The sequence below is a fragment of the Rhinatrema bivittatum genome, chromosome 4, assembly GCF_901001135.1.
Source record: "Rhinatrema bivittatum chromosome 4, aRhiBiv1.1, whole genome shotgun sequence".
NCBI lineage: Eukaryota > Metazoa > Chordata > Amphibia > Gymnophiona > Rhinatrematidae > Rhinatrema > Rhinatrema bivittatum.
The window spans coordinates 136,598,418-136,615,638 of record NC_042618.1 but is presented as its reverse complement, the minus strand read 5'-3'; the positions used below and the strand labels follow the sequence as shown (position 1 = coordinate 136,615,638).

Here is a 17,221-nt window from a genome sequence, read left to right as displayed (position 1 = left end):
CAGCCCATTCGGACGTGGCCCAAGAGGTGAAGCATCTTCATCCTGCCTTGCAGTTACCAGTGTCATTGTGAAGTCTTACTCTGATTTTGGATTTTTTGCCGGGTCCCACTTTTTGACCATTGTGTAGCTTCTCCTTGAGGTTTCTTACTTTGAAGACTGTGTTTCTTTTGGCATTTTGTTTTGCATATAGAGTCTCTGAACTGCAGGCCTTGTCTTGCCAGGAACCATTTCTCTGAATGACTCCAGGAGCGATACAGCAGCACACTGTTACATCTTTTTTGCCAAAGTGGTCTCGAATTTTCACTTTAATCAATCAATTTCCCTGCCAACTCTGGATAGGGAAAGAGATGCGGATGAATATTGCCTGTTGTGGACCTTGGATGTCAAGAGTCATATTTTGAGGTATTTGAAAGTTTCTAAACCTCTCAGAAAGATGGGCTGGCTGTTTATACTCCACAGTGGGAGTAAACAGGGTGAACCGGCATCACGGGCTATGATAGCCCACTGGATTAAGGAGGTAGTCATGGCCGCATATGTGGATGCTGAGCAGCCATTTCCTAGTCAGGTTAGGGCTCATTCTGCTAGGGCTCAGGCAGAGTCATGAGTGGGGATTAGTTTGTTGTCTCCTGTCGAGATTTGCCGAGCTGTGAAATGGTCCTCATTACCGCCTGGATATGCAAGCCCGGAAGGATGCAGCCTTTACATGTGCGGTGTTGATCGGACCGCAGGCCAGCTCCCGCCCAGTTCGGGAGTAGCTTTGCTACATCCCACTGATGTGGATTAACCCATCTGAATGCTAAGGAGAAATGACTACTTTCCTGATAATTTCCTTTTCTTTATTGAGAACAGGTTAATCCACCTACCTGCCCTTGGCTGCCAGATGGTGATAATATTGTCCTTCGTAGCTTCATTTTTGATGATTACTGGTAAGTGTCAGATCCAGTCCCTCAGACACTCCTTGTCTGAGCTCAGTGTTTTCCTGTTAACTGAGTATTGAATGGTTGTCTGTTAACAGTTATGATCATGTATTTTTTAGTTGTCCACAGTTGGCTTTTGCAGATAATACTGGCGGGCTGATCTCATTGCAGGGGTATTTATACCATGACATCAGCTTTGCTCCATCTCCATCTGCTGGTAGAACCACATAACCCACTGGTGTGGATTAACCTATCCTTATTAAAGAAAAAGAAAGTAGTAATTTCTTCTTCTAGCAGGCCCTTTCCATTCAGGCCAGGTAGCACAGGGATTTCAAGATGAACTGTGCTCCGAGGGGAGTGTTGTATTTGAGCTGTGGTTTCTGTCATATACACATTATAAAGAACACATGCTAGTATGCTCTTTGTAAATCTTTGTGGCCAGAGGTAAGCAACAAAATAGGCAGGGTAGACTACCAAGATGGACTGGAAATTGATGGGTTGTGTGGGAAAAGGAGAAAAGTGCTGGGGTCAAGCTTAATGGAAGTAGGAGTCTCCTCCGAAGGGTTGGGCTCCACCTTAACCAGGGTGGAACCAGACTGCTGGCGCTAACCTTTAAAAAGGAGATAGAGCAGCTTTTAAACTAGAACAAAGGAGAAAACCGTCAGTCGTTCAGCAGCGCATGGTTCGGAGAGAGGTATCTTCAAAGGATACTAATGATGCATTAGAATTAAGGCATCCCGACAGTGAGGTTCCAATAATTAGAAAAATAGTCCAAGTGCCTGTAACTAAAAACTCACCTGAGCTAAAAAAATTCTAACTTATCCCTATCAATTAAAAAGCAGAATGAAAATACAAACAAAAAACAAACTTTGAAATGTTTGTATGCTAATGCCAGAAGTCTAAGAAGTAAGATGGGAGAATTAGAATGTATAGCAGTGAATGATGACATGACTTAATTGGCATCTCAGAGTCATGGTGGAAAGAGGATAACCAGTGGGACAGTGCTATACCGGGGTACAAATTATATCGCAATGACAGAGAGGAGCACCTGGGAGGAGGTGTGGTGCTTTATGTCCGGGATGGCATAGAGTCCAACAGGATAAACATCCTGCATGAGACTAAATACAAAATTGAATCTTTATGGGTAGAAATCCCTTGTGTGTCGGGGAAGACTATAGTGATAGGGGTATACTACCGTCCACCTGGTCAAGATGGTGAGACGGACAGTGAAATGGTAAGAGAAATTAGGGAAGCTAACCAAATTGGTAGTGCATAAATAATGGGAGACTTCAATTACCCCAATATTGACTGGGTAACTGTATCATCGGGACACGCTAGAGAGATAACGTTCCTGGATGGAATAAATGATAGCTTTATGGAGCAATTGGTTCAGGAACCGACGAGAGAGGGAGCAGTTTTAGATCTAATTCTCAGTGGAGCACAGGACTAGGTGAGAGAGGTAACGGTGGTGGGGCCGCTTGGCAATAGTGATAATAATATGATCAAATTTGATTTAATGACTGGAAGAGGAACAGTGTGCAAATCCAAGAATCTCGTGCTAAACTTTCAAAAGGGAAACTTTGATAAAATGAGAAAAATTGTTAGAAAAAAACTGAAAGGAGCAGCTACAAAAGTAAAAAATGTCCAAGAGGCGTGGTCATTGTTAAAAAATACCATTCTAGAAGCACAGTCTAGATGTATTCCACACATTAAGAAAGGTGGAAAGAAGGCAAAACGATTACCGGCATGGTTAAAAGGGGAGGTGAAAGAAGCTATTTTAGCCAAAAGATCTTCATCCAAAAATTGGAAGAAGAAGGAACCAACAGAAGAAAATAGGATAAAGCATAAACGTTGGCAAGTTAAATGTAAGACATTGGTAAGACAGGCTAAGAGAGAATTTGAAAAGAAGTTGGCTGTAGAGGCAAAAACCCACAGTAAAAACTTTTTTAAATATATCCGAAGCAGAAAGCCTGTGAGGGAGTCAGTTGAACCGTTAGATGATCGAGAGGTTAAAGGGGCACTTAGAGAAGATAAGGCAATCGCGGAAAGATTAAATGATTTCTTTGCTTCGGTGTTTACTGAAGAGGATGTTGAGGAGGTACCCGTAATGGAGAAGGTTTTCATGGGTAATGATTCAGATGGACTGCATCAAATCACGGTAAACCTAGAAGATGTGGTAGACCTGATTGACAAACTGAAGAGTAGTAAATCACCTGGACTGGATGGTATACACCCCAGAGTTCTGAAGGAACTAAAAAATGAAATTTCAGACCTATTAGTAAAAATTTGTAACCTATCATTAAAATCATCCATTGTACCTGAAGACTGGAGGATAGCAAATGTTACCCCAATATTTAAAAAGGGCTCCAGGGGCGATCCGGGAAACTACAGACCGGTTAGCCTGACTTCAGTGCCAGGAAAAATAGTGGAAAGTGTTCTAAACATCAAAATCACAGAACATATAGAAAGACATGGTTTAATGGAACAAAGTCAGCATGGCTTTACCCAAGGCAAGTCTTGCCTCACAAATCTGCTTCACTTTTTTGAAGGACTTAATAAACATGTGGATAAAGGTGAACCGGTAGATGTAGTATACTTGGATTTTCAGAAGGCGTTTGACAAAGTTCCTCATGAGAGGCTTCTACGAAAAGTAAAAAGTCATGGGATAGGTGGCGATGTCCTTTCATGGATTGCAAACTGGCTAAAAGACAGGAAACAGAGAGTAGGATTAAATGGACAATTTTCTCAGTGGAAGGGAGTAGACAGTGGAGTGCCTCAGGGATCTGTATTGGGACCCTTACTTTTCAATATATTTATAAATGATCTGGAAAGAAATACAACGAGTGAGATAATCAAATTTGCAGATGACACAGAATTGTTCAGAGTAGTTAAATCACAAGCAGATTGTGATAAATTGCAGGAAGACCTTGTGAGACTGGAAAATTGGGCATCCAAATGGCAGATGAAATTTAATGTGGATAAGTGCAAGGTGATGCATATAGTGAAAAATAACCCATGCTATAATTACACAATGTTGGGTTCCATATTAGGTGCTACAACCCAAGAAAGAGATCTAGGCGTCATAGTGGATAACACATTGAAATCGTCGGTTCAGTGTGCTGCGGCAGTCAAAAAAGCAAACAGAATGTTGGGAATTATTAGAAAGGGAATGGTGAATAAAACGGAAAATGTCATAATGCCTCTGTATCGCTCCATGGTGAGACTGCACCTTGAATACTGTGTACAATTCTGGTCGCCGCATCTCAAAAAAGATATAATTGCGATGGAGAAGGTACAGAGAAGGGCTACCAAAATGATAAGGGGAATGGAACAGCTCCCCTATGAGGAAGACTAAAGAGGTTAGGACTTTTCAGCTTGGAGAAGAGACAGCTGAGGGGGGATATGATAGAGGTGTTTAAAATCATGAGAGGTCTAGAACGGGTAGATGTGAATCGGTTATTTACTCTTTCGGATAGTAGAAAGACTAGGGGGCACTCCATGAAGTTAGCATGAGGCACATTTAAAACTAATCGGAGAAAGTTCTTTTTTACTCAATGCACAATTAAACTCTGGAATTTGTTGCCAGAGGATGTGGTTAGTGCAGTTAGTATAGCTGTGTTTAAAAAAGGTTTGGATAAGTTCTTGGAGGAGAAGTCCATTACCTGCTATTAAGTTCACTTAGGGGGTCATTTTCAAAGGAGTTACGCATGTAAATGTAACATACTATCGTAGCAATTTTCAAAAGCTATTTACTCGAGTAAAGTGCACTTACTTGAGTAAATCCTATGGACAATTCAATGGCATATATTGTAGCAATTTTGAAAAGCCCACTTACTTGAGTAAAGTGTATTTACTCGAGCAAAAACCAGTTTTGCTCGAGTAAATGCTTTTTAAAATCTACCCCTTAGAGAATAGCCACTGCCATTAGCAATGGTAACATGGAATAGACTTGCCAGGTTCTTATGGCCTGGATTGGCCACTGTTGGAAACAGGATGCTGGGCTTGATGGACCCTTGGTCTGACCCAGTATGGCATTTTCTTATGTTCTTAGCATAGAATGCTCAGTAGAGATGTGCAAAGCCCGAATCAAGGTTCAGGCTTCGTTTTTGGCCCACCGCAGGAAATATCGTATTTCCCGTGGTTCGGGCCCCAAATTTTTGGTTAGTTCGCGCTAACGGGAATTAACGCGCACAAACTTCTGTTAGTGCGCACTAACCCGAAAATGAATTTTTCCCGAAATTTCGAGAAAAATTTGTTTGGCTTTCAGGGTCCCCGAACCAGGACGAATGCACATCCCAAATGCTCAGTTCAGACTAGGATGAGGGATAAGTCCTGGGTTTGGGCCGAGCAGGGAGAGAGAGTGTTGGATTTGGACAGGGAAAGGCGTCTGTGTGCTGGGATTGCTCTGCAGAGATAATGTGAATGGGCTTCTGGAATCGAGCATTTTATCTGTTGAATTTTAGTTAGTTTCTACTAGTTTTATTATATTTTGATTATTATGTTATAAACCTCCCTGAGTTCTCCTTTAAAAGAGGGCAGTATATAAATATACAATATAGTGTGTGGAGGACAATGTTGCTTTTATGGGGATGGGTTGGATGGTATTTAAATTTATGTATAATGTTTGATTTTTCTGTTTCAGAATGTGTTGCATATTGTTTTTATTGCTTTCTTAATCTTATATAAATTTTTTCTTTGATAAAAATGCTTGCTTGCTTTATTTAACAAATACATTTATATATTACATAATTAGCCAAGCTATGAAAGCTATTTACCTCTTTCAGGGCACTTTTATGATGGAGCAAGTAATTAAATCTTTTAAATAAATAAACACTATGCTATTTCAGATATGTCTACTAGAACTCTAATTTATATCTGATATTTCTTAATTTACATGAGTACACACTAATTGTAGTGCATATCAGCTAATGTCAGGAGAGCAGTGTAACATGCATGCTGTTTGGACATAGCAAGCTATTTTGTATGCATGCCAAATGGCCGTAGCGTGTATGCTAAGCTTTAGTGCGTGATTCCCTAAATATATTTTCTTGTTATAAGCACTGTGTAGAACTTTAGAAAATGTTTCATGTTGAGATTCTGTCACTTTTTTCCCAGTGTGCATGTCAGGAGAACAGATAAAGTAGGCACGGAGGCTGCATTCCATCCCATTGAAGAGTATATGGTACATGTTGAAGAACATTTTCAGCTCTTGGCACGTAAAATGCATATAGACAAGAGACGAGTTTACTTGGCAACAGATGACCCTTCATTACTACAAGAAGCAAAATCCAAGTAAGTCAAACTATGTTCTTATCTATGCTGTGAGTTGCTTCAGGATGTTTCTCCATCAACGAGCAAGCATAAATCATCCTTATCACATGGGTGATTGCATCCGACAGTGCCAATGCGGCTTCAGCTCTTAGAGCTCAGTAAAAGTTTTATAGAGCATATGCGGGAGTTTCCGGCATGCACGTTGCCTCATGAGCATCAATAGATCCTTAGTGCATAAAGCTGAGGCAGGATTCTGCCCCTACTCACATGTGAGGGAAGTCTCAGCCCCCCACCCTGATCCATCACAGGTTGGGTGGGGGGACACCATGGCAGCGGACAAGGTGCCCAGATGAGCTCCTGAGAGCACAAAGGTTCTCTTTGGAGGACGATCTTCCTTGCACCAAAGAAGACATTGCTGTTGGCGCAAGGTTTTGCCAGAGCAGACCATCATCAAGCTGAGGTAAGAGGTGTCCCCTGCTGCTCTTTCATGGTACAGAAGAGTCTCATGGCACTGAATCATTCATTCTTGCCAACCAGGGTGCCATCCATCTCATTGGTGCAGAGCATGCAGGTAAAGACTAATCAGCCTCCTCAGAGTGGCAGACTGAGGCCCCTTTGATTCCATTGGAATGGAGCGCTCCAGCATGTATGCTTAAGAGTTCCTCCCTATGGAGAGTACAGTGCTGGTATAAAATGAAGCCCTATTGGCCTTACCTAATAGAAACGGTCTGCACAACTGGCACAGAGCACTTCAAAATCCGCTGCTTTGACAGCCACAACCACTGCAGTGCCAGTAGCCCTTAGTGAGGATAAACCAGTCTTGGCCTCTAAAGAGGATGCCTGTCCCCTAACCCCAGCCCAAAGAGACCTTAAGGATTCCTCAACAGACTGGTGAAGTAATTCTTTGCCTCCTTAAGACCTAAAGACCATGGAGGGAAGTTGGAATCTCTCCTGTCCAAGATGGAGTTTTTCCCACATAGTGAGGCTGCTCAGTGTCCTCCAAAGTTTCATACCTCAAGGGCACCCAGCGATGGGAGTAAGTCCACATTTTGAAGTGGTAGATTTGCCCACTCCAGAGGAGTCTCCTCATGAACTGGAAATAGAGAATGTGGGTTCAGTCCATTCTGAGTTTCTACCAAATGTTTCCCCCTTGGACCAAGAGAAATCTCCTCCTGTGTCTCCCTCATTGTCATCTGGCTCCTGGTTCAGTGTATCCTCAATGTCAAGGGAGGAGGATTCCATGTCTGACATTCCTGCCGGACATGCTTCAGCATACTTCTCCAGAAAATCTCAAAACTCACACGTTCTGGATAAATTTACAAAGATGCTATCCATCATAGAAACATAGAAACATAGAAATAACGGTAGAAGAAGACCAAATGGCCCATCCAGTCTGCCCAGCAAGCTTTGCACTTTTTTTTTTCCCTCATACTTATCTGTTACTCTTGGCTCTTAGTAACCTTTTGGTTCTATTTCCCTTCCAACCCCACCATTAATGGTAGAGAGCAGTGAAATATCTAATTAGTTAGGGGTAGTATCTGACGCAATAAGCAAGCTACACCCATGCTTATTTGTTTACCCAGACTATGTAATTCAGTCCTTGTTGGTTGTTGTTTGTATATAGATCCACTTTTCTTCATTCCCCCTGCCGTTGAAGCAGAGTTATGCTGGATATGCATTGAAAGTGAAGTATCAGTCTTTCTCCCCTGCCATTGAGGCAGAAAGCTATGCTGGAAATGCGTGAAGTATCAGTCTTTCTCCCCTGCCATTGAAGCAGAGAGCTATGCTGGATATGCATTGAAAGTGAAGTATCAGGCTTATTTGGTTTGGGGTAGTAACCGCTGTAAAAAGCAAGCTACTCCCCGCTTTTTTGTGAATGCAAATCCTTTTTCCCCACATTTCCTCTTGCCGTTGAAGCTTAGAGCAATGCATTAACCGTGAGTATGTTTATTGAATAAGGGTATTATCTCCAGGCAGTAGCCGTCATTCCCGCGGGCCACCCACTCGTCATTTACGTCCTCTAGACTTTATGGATCTACAGTGTTTATCCCAAGACCCTTTGAAGTCGTTCACAGTTCTGGTCTTCACCACTTCCTCTGGAAGGGCATTCCAGGCATCCACCACCCTCTCCGTGAAGAAATACTTCCTGACATTGGTTCTGAGTCTTCCTCCCTGGAGCTTCAACTCGTGACCCCTGGTTCTGCTGTTTTTTTTAGTGGTAGGAAGGAGCAGGACCCAAGAACTGATGTCCTTGGGCTTCTACAATTTCTCCAACTTTCAGTGGACCTTGCATTCATTCCAGTTCATAACCCCCTGAAAGACTTGCAAATGAGGATATAGGCTCTGATTTCATGTCTCACCGTGGCTCGAAAGCTGCATGTGAAGTATACATCCAGGCCCTCCCAGGCTTTGGAGTAGTCCAACTACTGCACCACTCCATAGTGGTGGAGCTGTGCTTCAAACACGCGAAGCCAACCCATAATCACTCTACATGCCTTCTGGGAAGTAGGTCTTCCTATGATCTGTGATTAAAGCTTGGAATGTGGCTCATTAGTTGTGCATAGTTCAGTATTTGCACGAATGTGTGTGAAAGAAAGCTGAAACCTTTGACAAGGTTGTCACATCCTGGACATACGGAGTTCCATCAAGCCATGAAAGACTGAAAAACATCTGATCCACTCCACTTATGAAGCATTTAACACCACGGCCAGAACTTTGGCTGCTTCTAAAGGAGCTAGAAGGCTTGACTGGTTACAAGTGAGTGGCCTTCAAGAAGATGTGCATGACCATGTGACAGATGTAGCATGTAGAGGGGACAACCTATTTAGAGATACATTGGAGGAGATGGTGGGTCTAATTAAGGAACACCAATCCACCCTGCAGTCATTGTCACAGCAGTGGAGGACCAGTCCTGCTGCAGTTCAATGGCAGAACTTCTATAAGTGTCCATTCTTATAAAGACATCCTTTCTGCTCTTTTCACTGTCATTGAGCTTCTCCCATCTCCAGCAGTAGCTACCTGCTAGGGGTTGAAAGAGGCAGAGGCATTAAACTAAGTCCCAGTGTTGATCACAGCCTAAGCCTGGGACAAGCTTTTGAGGCCCATTTGGTCTCCTTAAATGGGGGGGGGGATGGATCCTTGCCACCAAGTTTAGATGAATCTTCAAAATTATGGAATATGAATACTGCTTGTGCTTCAGTTGCCCTCCTCTGACTCATCAGATATCAGTCTTCAGTTTCAACCCCTCCCAATCTGCTCAGCTGCAGTTAAAAGTAGCCTCTCTCCTTCAGCAGAAGGCAATCAAGGTTGGATCTTTGTAGGAATGTGGCCAAGATTTCTATTTCTAGTATTTTCTAATCCCTCAAGACAGTGCGGATTAAGACCTATCCTGGATTTTTGGAAAATGAATAAGCTCTTTGTTCTAGAGGTTCAAGATGAACTCTCTTCAGATGATTCTTCCTTTCCTTCAACTGAGAGATTGAATGTGCATTCTGGAACTAAAAGACACTTAGGTTTACATTATCATTTACCCTGCCCATTAGTTGGTCCTTAGATTTGTGCACTGCCAGTACAAAGTGTTTCCTTTTGGCCTTCTGGCAGCCCTGACAATGTTCACAAAATGTCTAGCACCTTCATTAGAAGGAAGCCTGCATATTCCACTACCTGGATGATTAATAGGTGACTGGTCCATCCATGACTGGACTGAGAGTATGGTCAACTTCTCCAAGTCCAGCAAGGACCCATCTCATAGAAGTCAGTTCATAGGTGCCTGGATAGACTTACTTCAGGAGAAGATGTTTCTTCCTAACAAAAGAGCTAGATTGTTGATGGACCTGGTGATGTCCTTCCTGCAGCAGGACAGGATGTCGGTAAGTTCTGTAAGGGTTCTTCTCAGACACAGGGCTGCAGAAGAGCATTTAGTTCCTCTGACTCATCTGCACATACAAGGTCTTCATTGGACCTTCCAAAACCAATGAAATCAGCTCTATCAATCATTATCCCACCAAATCTTTAAATCCAAGATGAGAGCATCCCTTCAACATTAGATAAACCTGGATATTCTAAAGGTGTGTCTTCTGCTACTTGTTCTAGTGCATCAAGTGATCCCTTCTACCAGCATTTCCACTAAGGGGTGGGGAATGCATAATGGTGCTGCATGGAGCCAAAAGTCATGGTTTCCAACAGAGAGTCATCTTCAAATCAACCTTCTAGAGGTACGAGCCATCCATTATGCTCTAAGGGATTTGTCTCACCTAATCTCTAGTAAAAGAATCTTGATCCAGACTGACAATCAGGTAGCTATGTTCTATGTGAGCAAACTAAGAGGCATGGGCTTATATATCCTCTACAAGGAAGCCCTATGAATTTGGTTGAGGGCCAATAATCACAATGCCCATCTTAAGGCAACCTACCTATTTTATTTTATTTTTTTATTTATTAAGGCTTTTATATACCGAATTTCTTGATACAAATCAAATCAATTCGGTTTACAATGAACTAAGTAGAATATACAATTAACCAATCAACAAGAGATACAGAGCATACAGTTACATTATAACAAGGAAGCCTTAACTTGGAGTAGGAAAATAAAGAAGGGGTGAACGGAGCAATAAATATATAAAGTGCAATAAAATAGAATAAATACTATATACAGTGGAGGGGGCTAGGAGCCAGAATGGGAATCCAGAATGCATTGTCATAGTGCTTCAACCACATGAGTGGAGCTTAGATTGCGGATGACTTGCTCACTCGCTGGGGAATTCCAGTGATTGAAAAAAAGTGGAGAAGTTCTGTTCCTTGCATCCAAGCAGCTACAGATTAGCTCACAAGGCAACATGAGAATTCCCACGTATGCTCAGTAAGACTTTCACTGAGCTCTGAAAGCTGGATCCATGTTGGTATTGTCAGATGACTTCACCCATACATTATGGCTGTTTTATCCTGCTAACTACAGAGAACCCTGTTTACAGGTAATCAAACTTGCTTTAATGCTGTTCTCTTGTGTATTTGTGTCTCTTTCCATTCTCTTGTGTTCTTCATGTTTGGATTATAGCATTAACACATTCTCATTAAACTTTCTTTATTTTCATGTAACTGAGAAATTAATTGTTCTGTTTTCATTTTGCATGTTACAAAAAAAGTCCATTCAGTACATTGTAATTGCAGTTTGAAAGATGTATCTTTAAAAGGAACAAGAAATAATAGATCATAGAAGGACATGGGAACTGAAATAGTCATTTTTTAGGTAGAAAAGAAGTAGTGGACTGAACCAAGACATGGGATTTGTGTTTAATTAAGGGAACTTCTAACACATTCTGCTCTATCCTGATGAGATGTTACCTTATCACCCCTTTTACAAGAATTCCAGTATATGTAGCAACTAATATCTGCTGTCTCTAACTGATGCTAATCCAGTTACTGCAGGACATGTGTTGAATACCATTATTGTGATAATTTCAGCCCCATTTCATTCTGTAGATCATAGGTGGGCAAATCATTTAGTCTGAGGGCCACATTGGGGTATAGAGCTGTTCCCAGGGACCAAATGAAGAAGCAGGGTGAGAGATCCCTTCCAAATATGAAAGTTTGAAAGATGGGTGCAGGATATTATAGATACATATCCATATAAATGTCTCTCCCCTTAGCTCTTCCTCGACCCCTCACCTCCTACAACCCCTTTCCCAAACCTTCAACTCTTGCTTCATGCTGCCTCCAAACAACCTCTAACCCTAACTCTTACCTCTTCCTCCCCATCCTGCTTTTTCTTATGACCCTTGTCTCTTACTCTCCCATTCTGCCTCTTCCACCAAGCCTTGCCTTATGCTCCCTAATCCAACCTCTTCTTCCTCCCACTGACTTCTCTTCACCACTTCCTCCCATCCTTCACCCGACTTCACTTTCAGACCAAGCTCTCTTTTCACATCCTACAGACCAAGCCCTCTTTTCACATCCTTCACCCGACTTCACTTTCAGACCAAGCCCTCTTTTCACATTCAGCTCCTACACGATAGACATCTTGTGGCCAGACTTCCTGCCTTAGAAAGTGTCAATGAGGTTATGACAGCAGCCCTAGGTCACTCCATCCTTCCCTTGCTCGCTGCAATGCGCACTTCCCCTTTAAATCCAAGCAGTTCTGCAGCTAGGCTGCTGCTGATTGGCATCCTGAGAATGGTCATGAGGTAGCTTGTCCCACTGTGTTAAACTCGCAGCCCACAAAACTTGGATTGAAAGATGGAAGGGGGACACAGGATGGGCACATGACACTTGGGATAGTGGGGATAGTGAGTTTATGGTCTGGACACACAGCCCTCCAGTGTCTGAGTTTGTAGACTGGAAAAAGTGTATGTGGGCTGGATGTGGCCCACGTGTGAGAGTTTGCTCACCTCTGCTCTAGATATAAACGCTTCTTCTTTGCAGCCTTACATCTAAAGAAGGTACCTGTGTGGTTTCAAAAACTCATGTATTACAATCCATTGTTAGTCCGTAAGAAAATGTCACAAGCTACATTTTTTCCAAGACTTATGTCTGTACTAGAACTCTGTACTGCAGATGTAAATGGTCAACAGATGTTGCTGCTAATAATCCACCTCTTCCATATCCAAAACCGGGCGGATTTAGGCGAGCAGGGCCCTGCGCGCCGGGAAGCCTATTTTACATAGGCCTACCGGCGCGCGCAGACCCCGGGACTCGCGTACGTCCCGGGGTTTTTGGAGGGGGGCGTGTCGGGGGCGTGTCGGGGGGCGGGCCCGGTCGACGCGGCGTTTCGGGGGCGTGTCGGCCGCGTTTTGGGGGCGGGTACGGGGCGTGGCTACGGCCCGGGGGCGTGGCCGCGCCCTCCGTACCCGCCCCCAGGTCGCGGCCCGGCGCGCAGCAGGCCCGCTGGCGCGCGGGGATTTACGTCTCCCTCCGGGAGGCGTAAATCCCCCGACAACGGTAAGGGGGGGGTGTAGACAGGGCCGGGTGGGTGGGTTAGGTAGGGGAAGGGAGGGTAAGGTGAGGGGAGGGCAAAGGAAAGTTCCCTCCGAGGCCGCTCCGATTTCGGAGCGGCCTTGGAGGGAACGGGGGGAGGCAGCGCGGCTCGGCGCGCGCAGGCTATACAAAATCGATAGCCTTGCGCGCGCCGATCCAGGATTTTAGGGGATACGCGCGGCTCCGCGCGTATCTACTAAAATCCAGCGTACTTTTGCTTGAGTCTGATGCGCAAGCAAAAGTAGGCTGATCGCGCTTCTTTTAAAATCTACCCCAGAATCGATAGCCTTGCGCGCGCCGATCCAGGATTTTAGTGGATACGCGCGGCTCCGCGCGTATCTACTAAAATCCAGCGTACTTTTGCTTGAGTCTGATGCGCAAGCAAAAGTAGGCTGTTCGCGCGCCTCTTAAAATCTACCCCTAAGACTGTAACTTTCAAAGAGGCACACATGCACGTGTGCTTTGGTACACACCCAGAAAAGTGGCAGTTTTATAAGATGCACGCACATATGCACACGTTATAAAACAGCTTGGGCGCGTGTATGTGTGCAAGTGAGAGCACACAGCGAAGTAAAGTTGGGTTTGAGCCGCGCAAGTGGAATTTTATAACAGGTGTGTGTCCTCACTATGACCAGTTTCACCAATTCATCCAGTCTAGAGCTAGATCCTCCAAACCCCCATGGTTCTTTAGCTTGTACTACCCCAGTTACCCGAGACCCATTAAACTCCTCAGAGATGTCTGTATATATTTTTTTTAACTTATAACTCCTCTATAGTATAAGTAAACTTACATGGCACTGGACCCGGGTGTACTCCCAGACGCATAGGTACTTGCATGCACATCTCTTGGCTCCACCCAGGAATGCCCACACCACAACCACACCACTCCCCGTTTTTTGTTCAAAGTGAGATATTTGCATATTGGAAGATGTGCGCGCATATAGATGGCTTTTAAAATTGGGTGGACATGTACATGTTTTAACGCGTGCATGTCCTACATGCACACACATCTCCCGATTTTGGCATGCGCCCAGCTTTTAAAATTCACCTCTAATTGTAGAGCCAAAATGTCATAGCTGCCTTGTTTGTTGAACCTCAAGTGTTTGTTGATGTGGAATGCTGTGTTCCATATAGCATTATATTCAGTTATATAGACGATAAAATGTTTCTTAATTCAAATTGTCATTTCCAGCATACTATTTGGATTTTGAAATTGGTGTCATTTAAATAATGCATTGTTCAAGGAACATTGGTTTTCCTTTTAAGGAAAGGTTGTACAACTGTTCTGCTTTCTTTGTTGCATTTTTCAGTAGATAGAATGGTTTTGTGTATCACTGATGAAGTAGACTGATTAAAACATGCTTTTATTATCCATATTTTTTATTTAGAAGATAATTTTTGTTTGACTATAGTTTTCACTTTTCATCTGTGTTTAGTATTTGCAAATAAAGTAAAACATTTATAGTACATTCTATTATCTGTATATAATTTGTAATAAGGCCATGATGTACCCAGCTGCCCAGTTTTCAGTGATCACCCTCCTATTCCATGCTAATAAACATGTTTGATACAATCTTGGAGAATAAACATGTATATTGGAACATGTATAGTCTCAATATACAATTGCTTATAATATTTAATATATTAATATACCACAATTTCCTAACAAGATACATAGTCCTAATTTAACAAACTCAGAATTAAAAGAGGGGGTTGACTCTCCTTTCCAAGAGTGCACAGCAGTATTTTTTCAAAAACTCTGTTGATACATTCCATCTGCCAGGAACCTTTACCAATTCTAATATAGGGCTTGCTACAAACACCAGCTCTCTGATTGATAATTGAATTCTAAGGTGATTGTCCAAAGCCACCTCTTTTGCTATGGTCATTACTGCAGTTTCCCTCTTTCTTGGTGAATAGAGCCTTAATTTGGTGGAGGTCCTACCTCATCTGTTGAAGATTGAGAGTAGTCTGACCTCTTCATCAATATGCATTTATTTTTTTCAATTGATGATTTTTATTAAGTATCCAATACCTCACATACAATGTACATTAAACATATCCAAAAATCAAAAAAACAAGTATTTAAGCTTATCCCAGGACAAGCAGGATGATAGTCCTTACATATGAGTGACGTCACTGGATGGAACCCTATCATGGAAAACTTTCTGTCAAAGTTTATAGAAACCTTTGACTGGCATACTGAGCCCACTGAGCATGCCCAGGATGCCATGATCCCTTGAGCCACAGGGGTCTCCCTTCAGTCTTCATTTTTCCGCGCTGCAGTAAGCATCGCGATGAAGGAGCCCTGTGTGACTTTTCTCACACAAAATACTAAGAGAAAAAAAGTTTAAAATTTCTCATTTCATCCCCTTCATAGGGGTCTCCCTGTCTTCACCGGCCGGTGAGTATTTGTCTTTTCCCAGTCGATTCCGGTTAAACAGAATTTTTCTGTCAGAAGGCTGTCAACGGCTGTCCAGCCTTTATAATGACAACGGGTTTTAAAAAGTGCCCAAACTACCCTCGCACTATGTCTGTCACCGATCCGCATGTCGAGTGTGTGCTGTGCTTGGGTGAATCTCATAATGTCTCCTGTTCACAATGTGCCCAAATGACGGCCAAAGGCAGGTGAGCCGTCAGGAGAAGATGAAACATCTCTTCCATATTCAATTAATACCATCGATGTCAACATTGACTCAGTCATCTCCGGCTGGAGCGGCTAAATAATTTGTCGTTCGAAAGCGTCGCCCTGACGGCTCCGGTGACCTTTTTATCACCGACTCCATCCCAGTCATCGGTAAAATCTACATCGGTGCTTGAGAAGATAAGCACCGACCATCAGGAAAAGCATCGCCATCGTCATCCACAGAAGTCGACACCCAATGTCGCAACGATTTCGGGTACCCCGTCGATGCCAAAGGAACCATCGCCGAAAAGGTCTCGAGTGGAAAAGCCATCAATGCCCTCGATGCCTCTCACTCCAAAGCATTCCCCACCGGTAACGATGCCGGGTACCGAGCCACCACAGGAACCTGTGGAAGTGCCGGTTCTGCCTTCTCTGCCACCCCCTATAGCTGCTCTGACCTCACCAGCTATACGGGAGGAACTGGATGGTTTTATCCGCCAGGCAGTTAAAGACGCTCTCCGAGACCTTCAACCATCGATGCCATCCGAGCCAATACCTGTGCCGATGCCGGCACCTAGGCCGACGCCGGACCTTTCAATCTTCGCACCAATCCTTTCGAAGCTCGATGCCCTCATCGGTGCTCTCTCGATACAACCAACGACACCACAAATACCGATCCCCATGAGTGAAGACGATGTCTCCAGGGTTTCTCCCATGCCTAAACCCGTTCCAGGGCCATCGGGGATTTCTCGGCCGAGAATTCCGGTGTCTCCATCGATGCCTTTTTCTCCTCCATCCTTGCCACCGCAAAAACCATCAATGCCATCAATGCCTTTATTCATGCCTCACTCTGCTCCCCCACGACGCCCTTCATCAGACACCTGGGAGGAGGGAGACACGGATTCCTCATCAGAAGATGTACTATCTGAGCCATCCCCACCCAAAGAAAGGAGGAAGTCACCTCCAGAGGACCTCTCCTTTTCAAACTTTGTAAAGGAGATGGCTGATACCATTCCTTTTCAACTAGTAGCAGAAGAGGACACCAGGCAGAAAACCCTGGAAGCTCTGCAATTTGTGGATCATCCTAAGGAGGTTTTAGCAATTCCAGACCATGAAGTCCTGGTTGACCTGCAGCACAGACTGTGGGAGCACCCATGTTCAATCCCACTGGTGAACAAGAGGATGGACGCCACCTACCTAGTTCATCATATTCCAGGTTACCAGAAGGCCTAATTCCCACACAAATCTGTGGTGGTAGAATTCGCCCAGAAGAAGTCAAAGAGGATACGTCCCCACTCATCGACACCTACTGGCAAAGAACAAAAGTTCTTAGACACTCTGGGCAGGAAGGTCTTTCAAGGCTCAATGCTTGTTTCCAGGATAGCGTCATATCAACTATATATGACTTATTATCAACGCAATCTCTGGAAGCAGAAGC

General features: G+C 43.7%; 1 protein-coding gene across 9 annotated transcripts in view; it reads left to right on the top strand.

The window, feature by feature from the left end:
- The window catches only part of FUT8 (fucosyltransferase 8), a 543,593-nt gene that overhangs the window by 488,301 nt on the left and 38,071 nt on the right, over positions 1 to 17,221 (top strand). For all 9 annotated transcript variants that reach the window (XM_029598885.1, XM_029598887.1, XM_029598881.1 and 6 more), the window contains one exon: positions 6,033 to 6,209. In XM_029598885.1, coding sequence (XP_029454745.1) covers positions 6,033 to 6,209 — 177 coding nt within the window. The remainder of the gene's footprint in view (positions 1 to 6,032; positions 6,210 to 17,221) is intronic.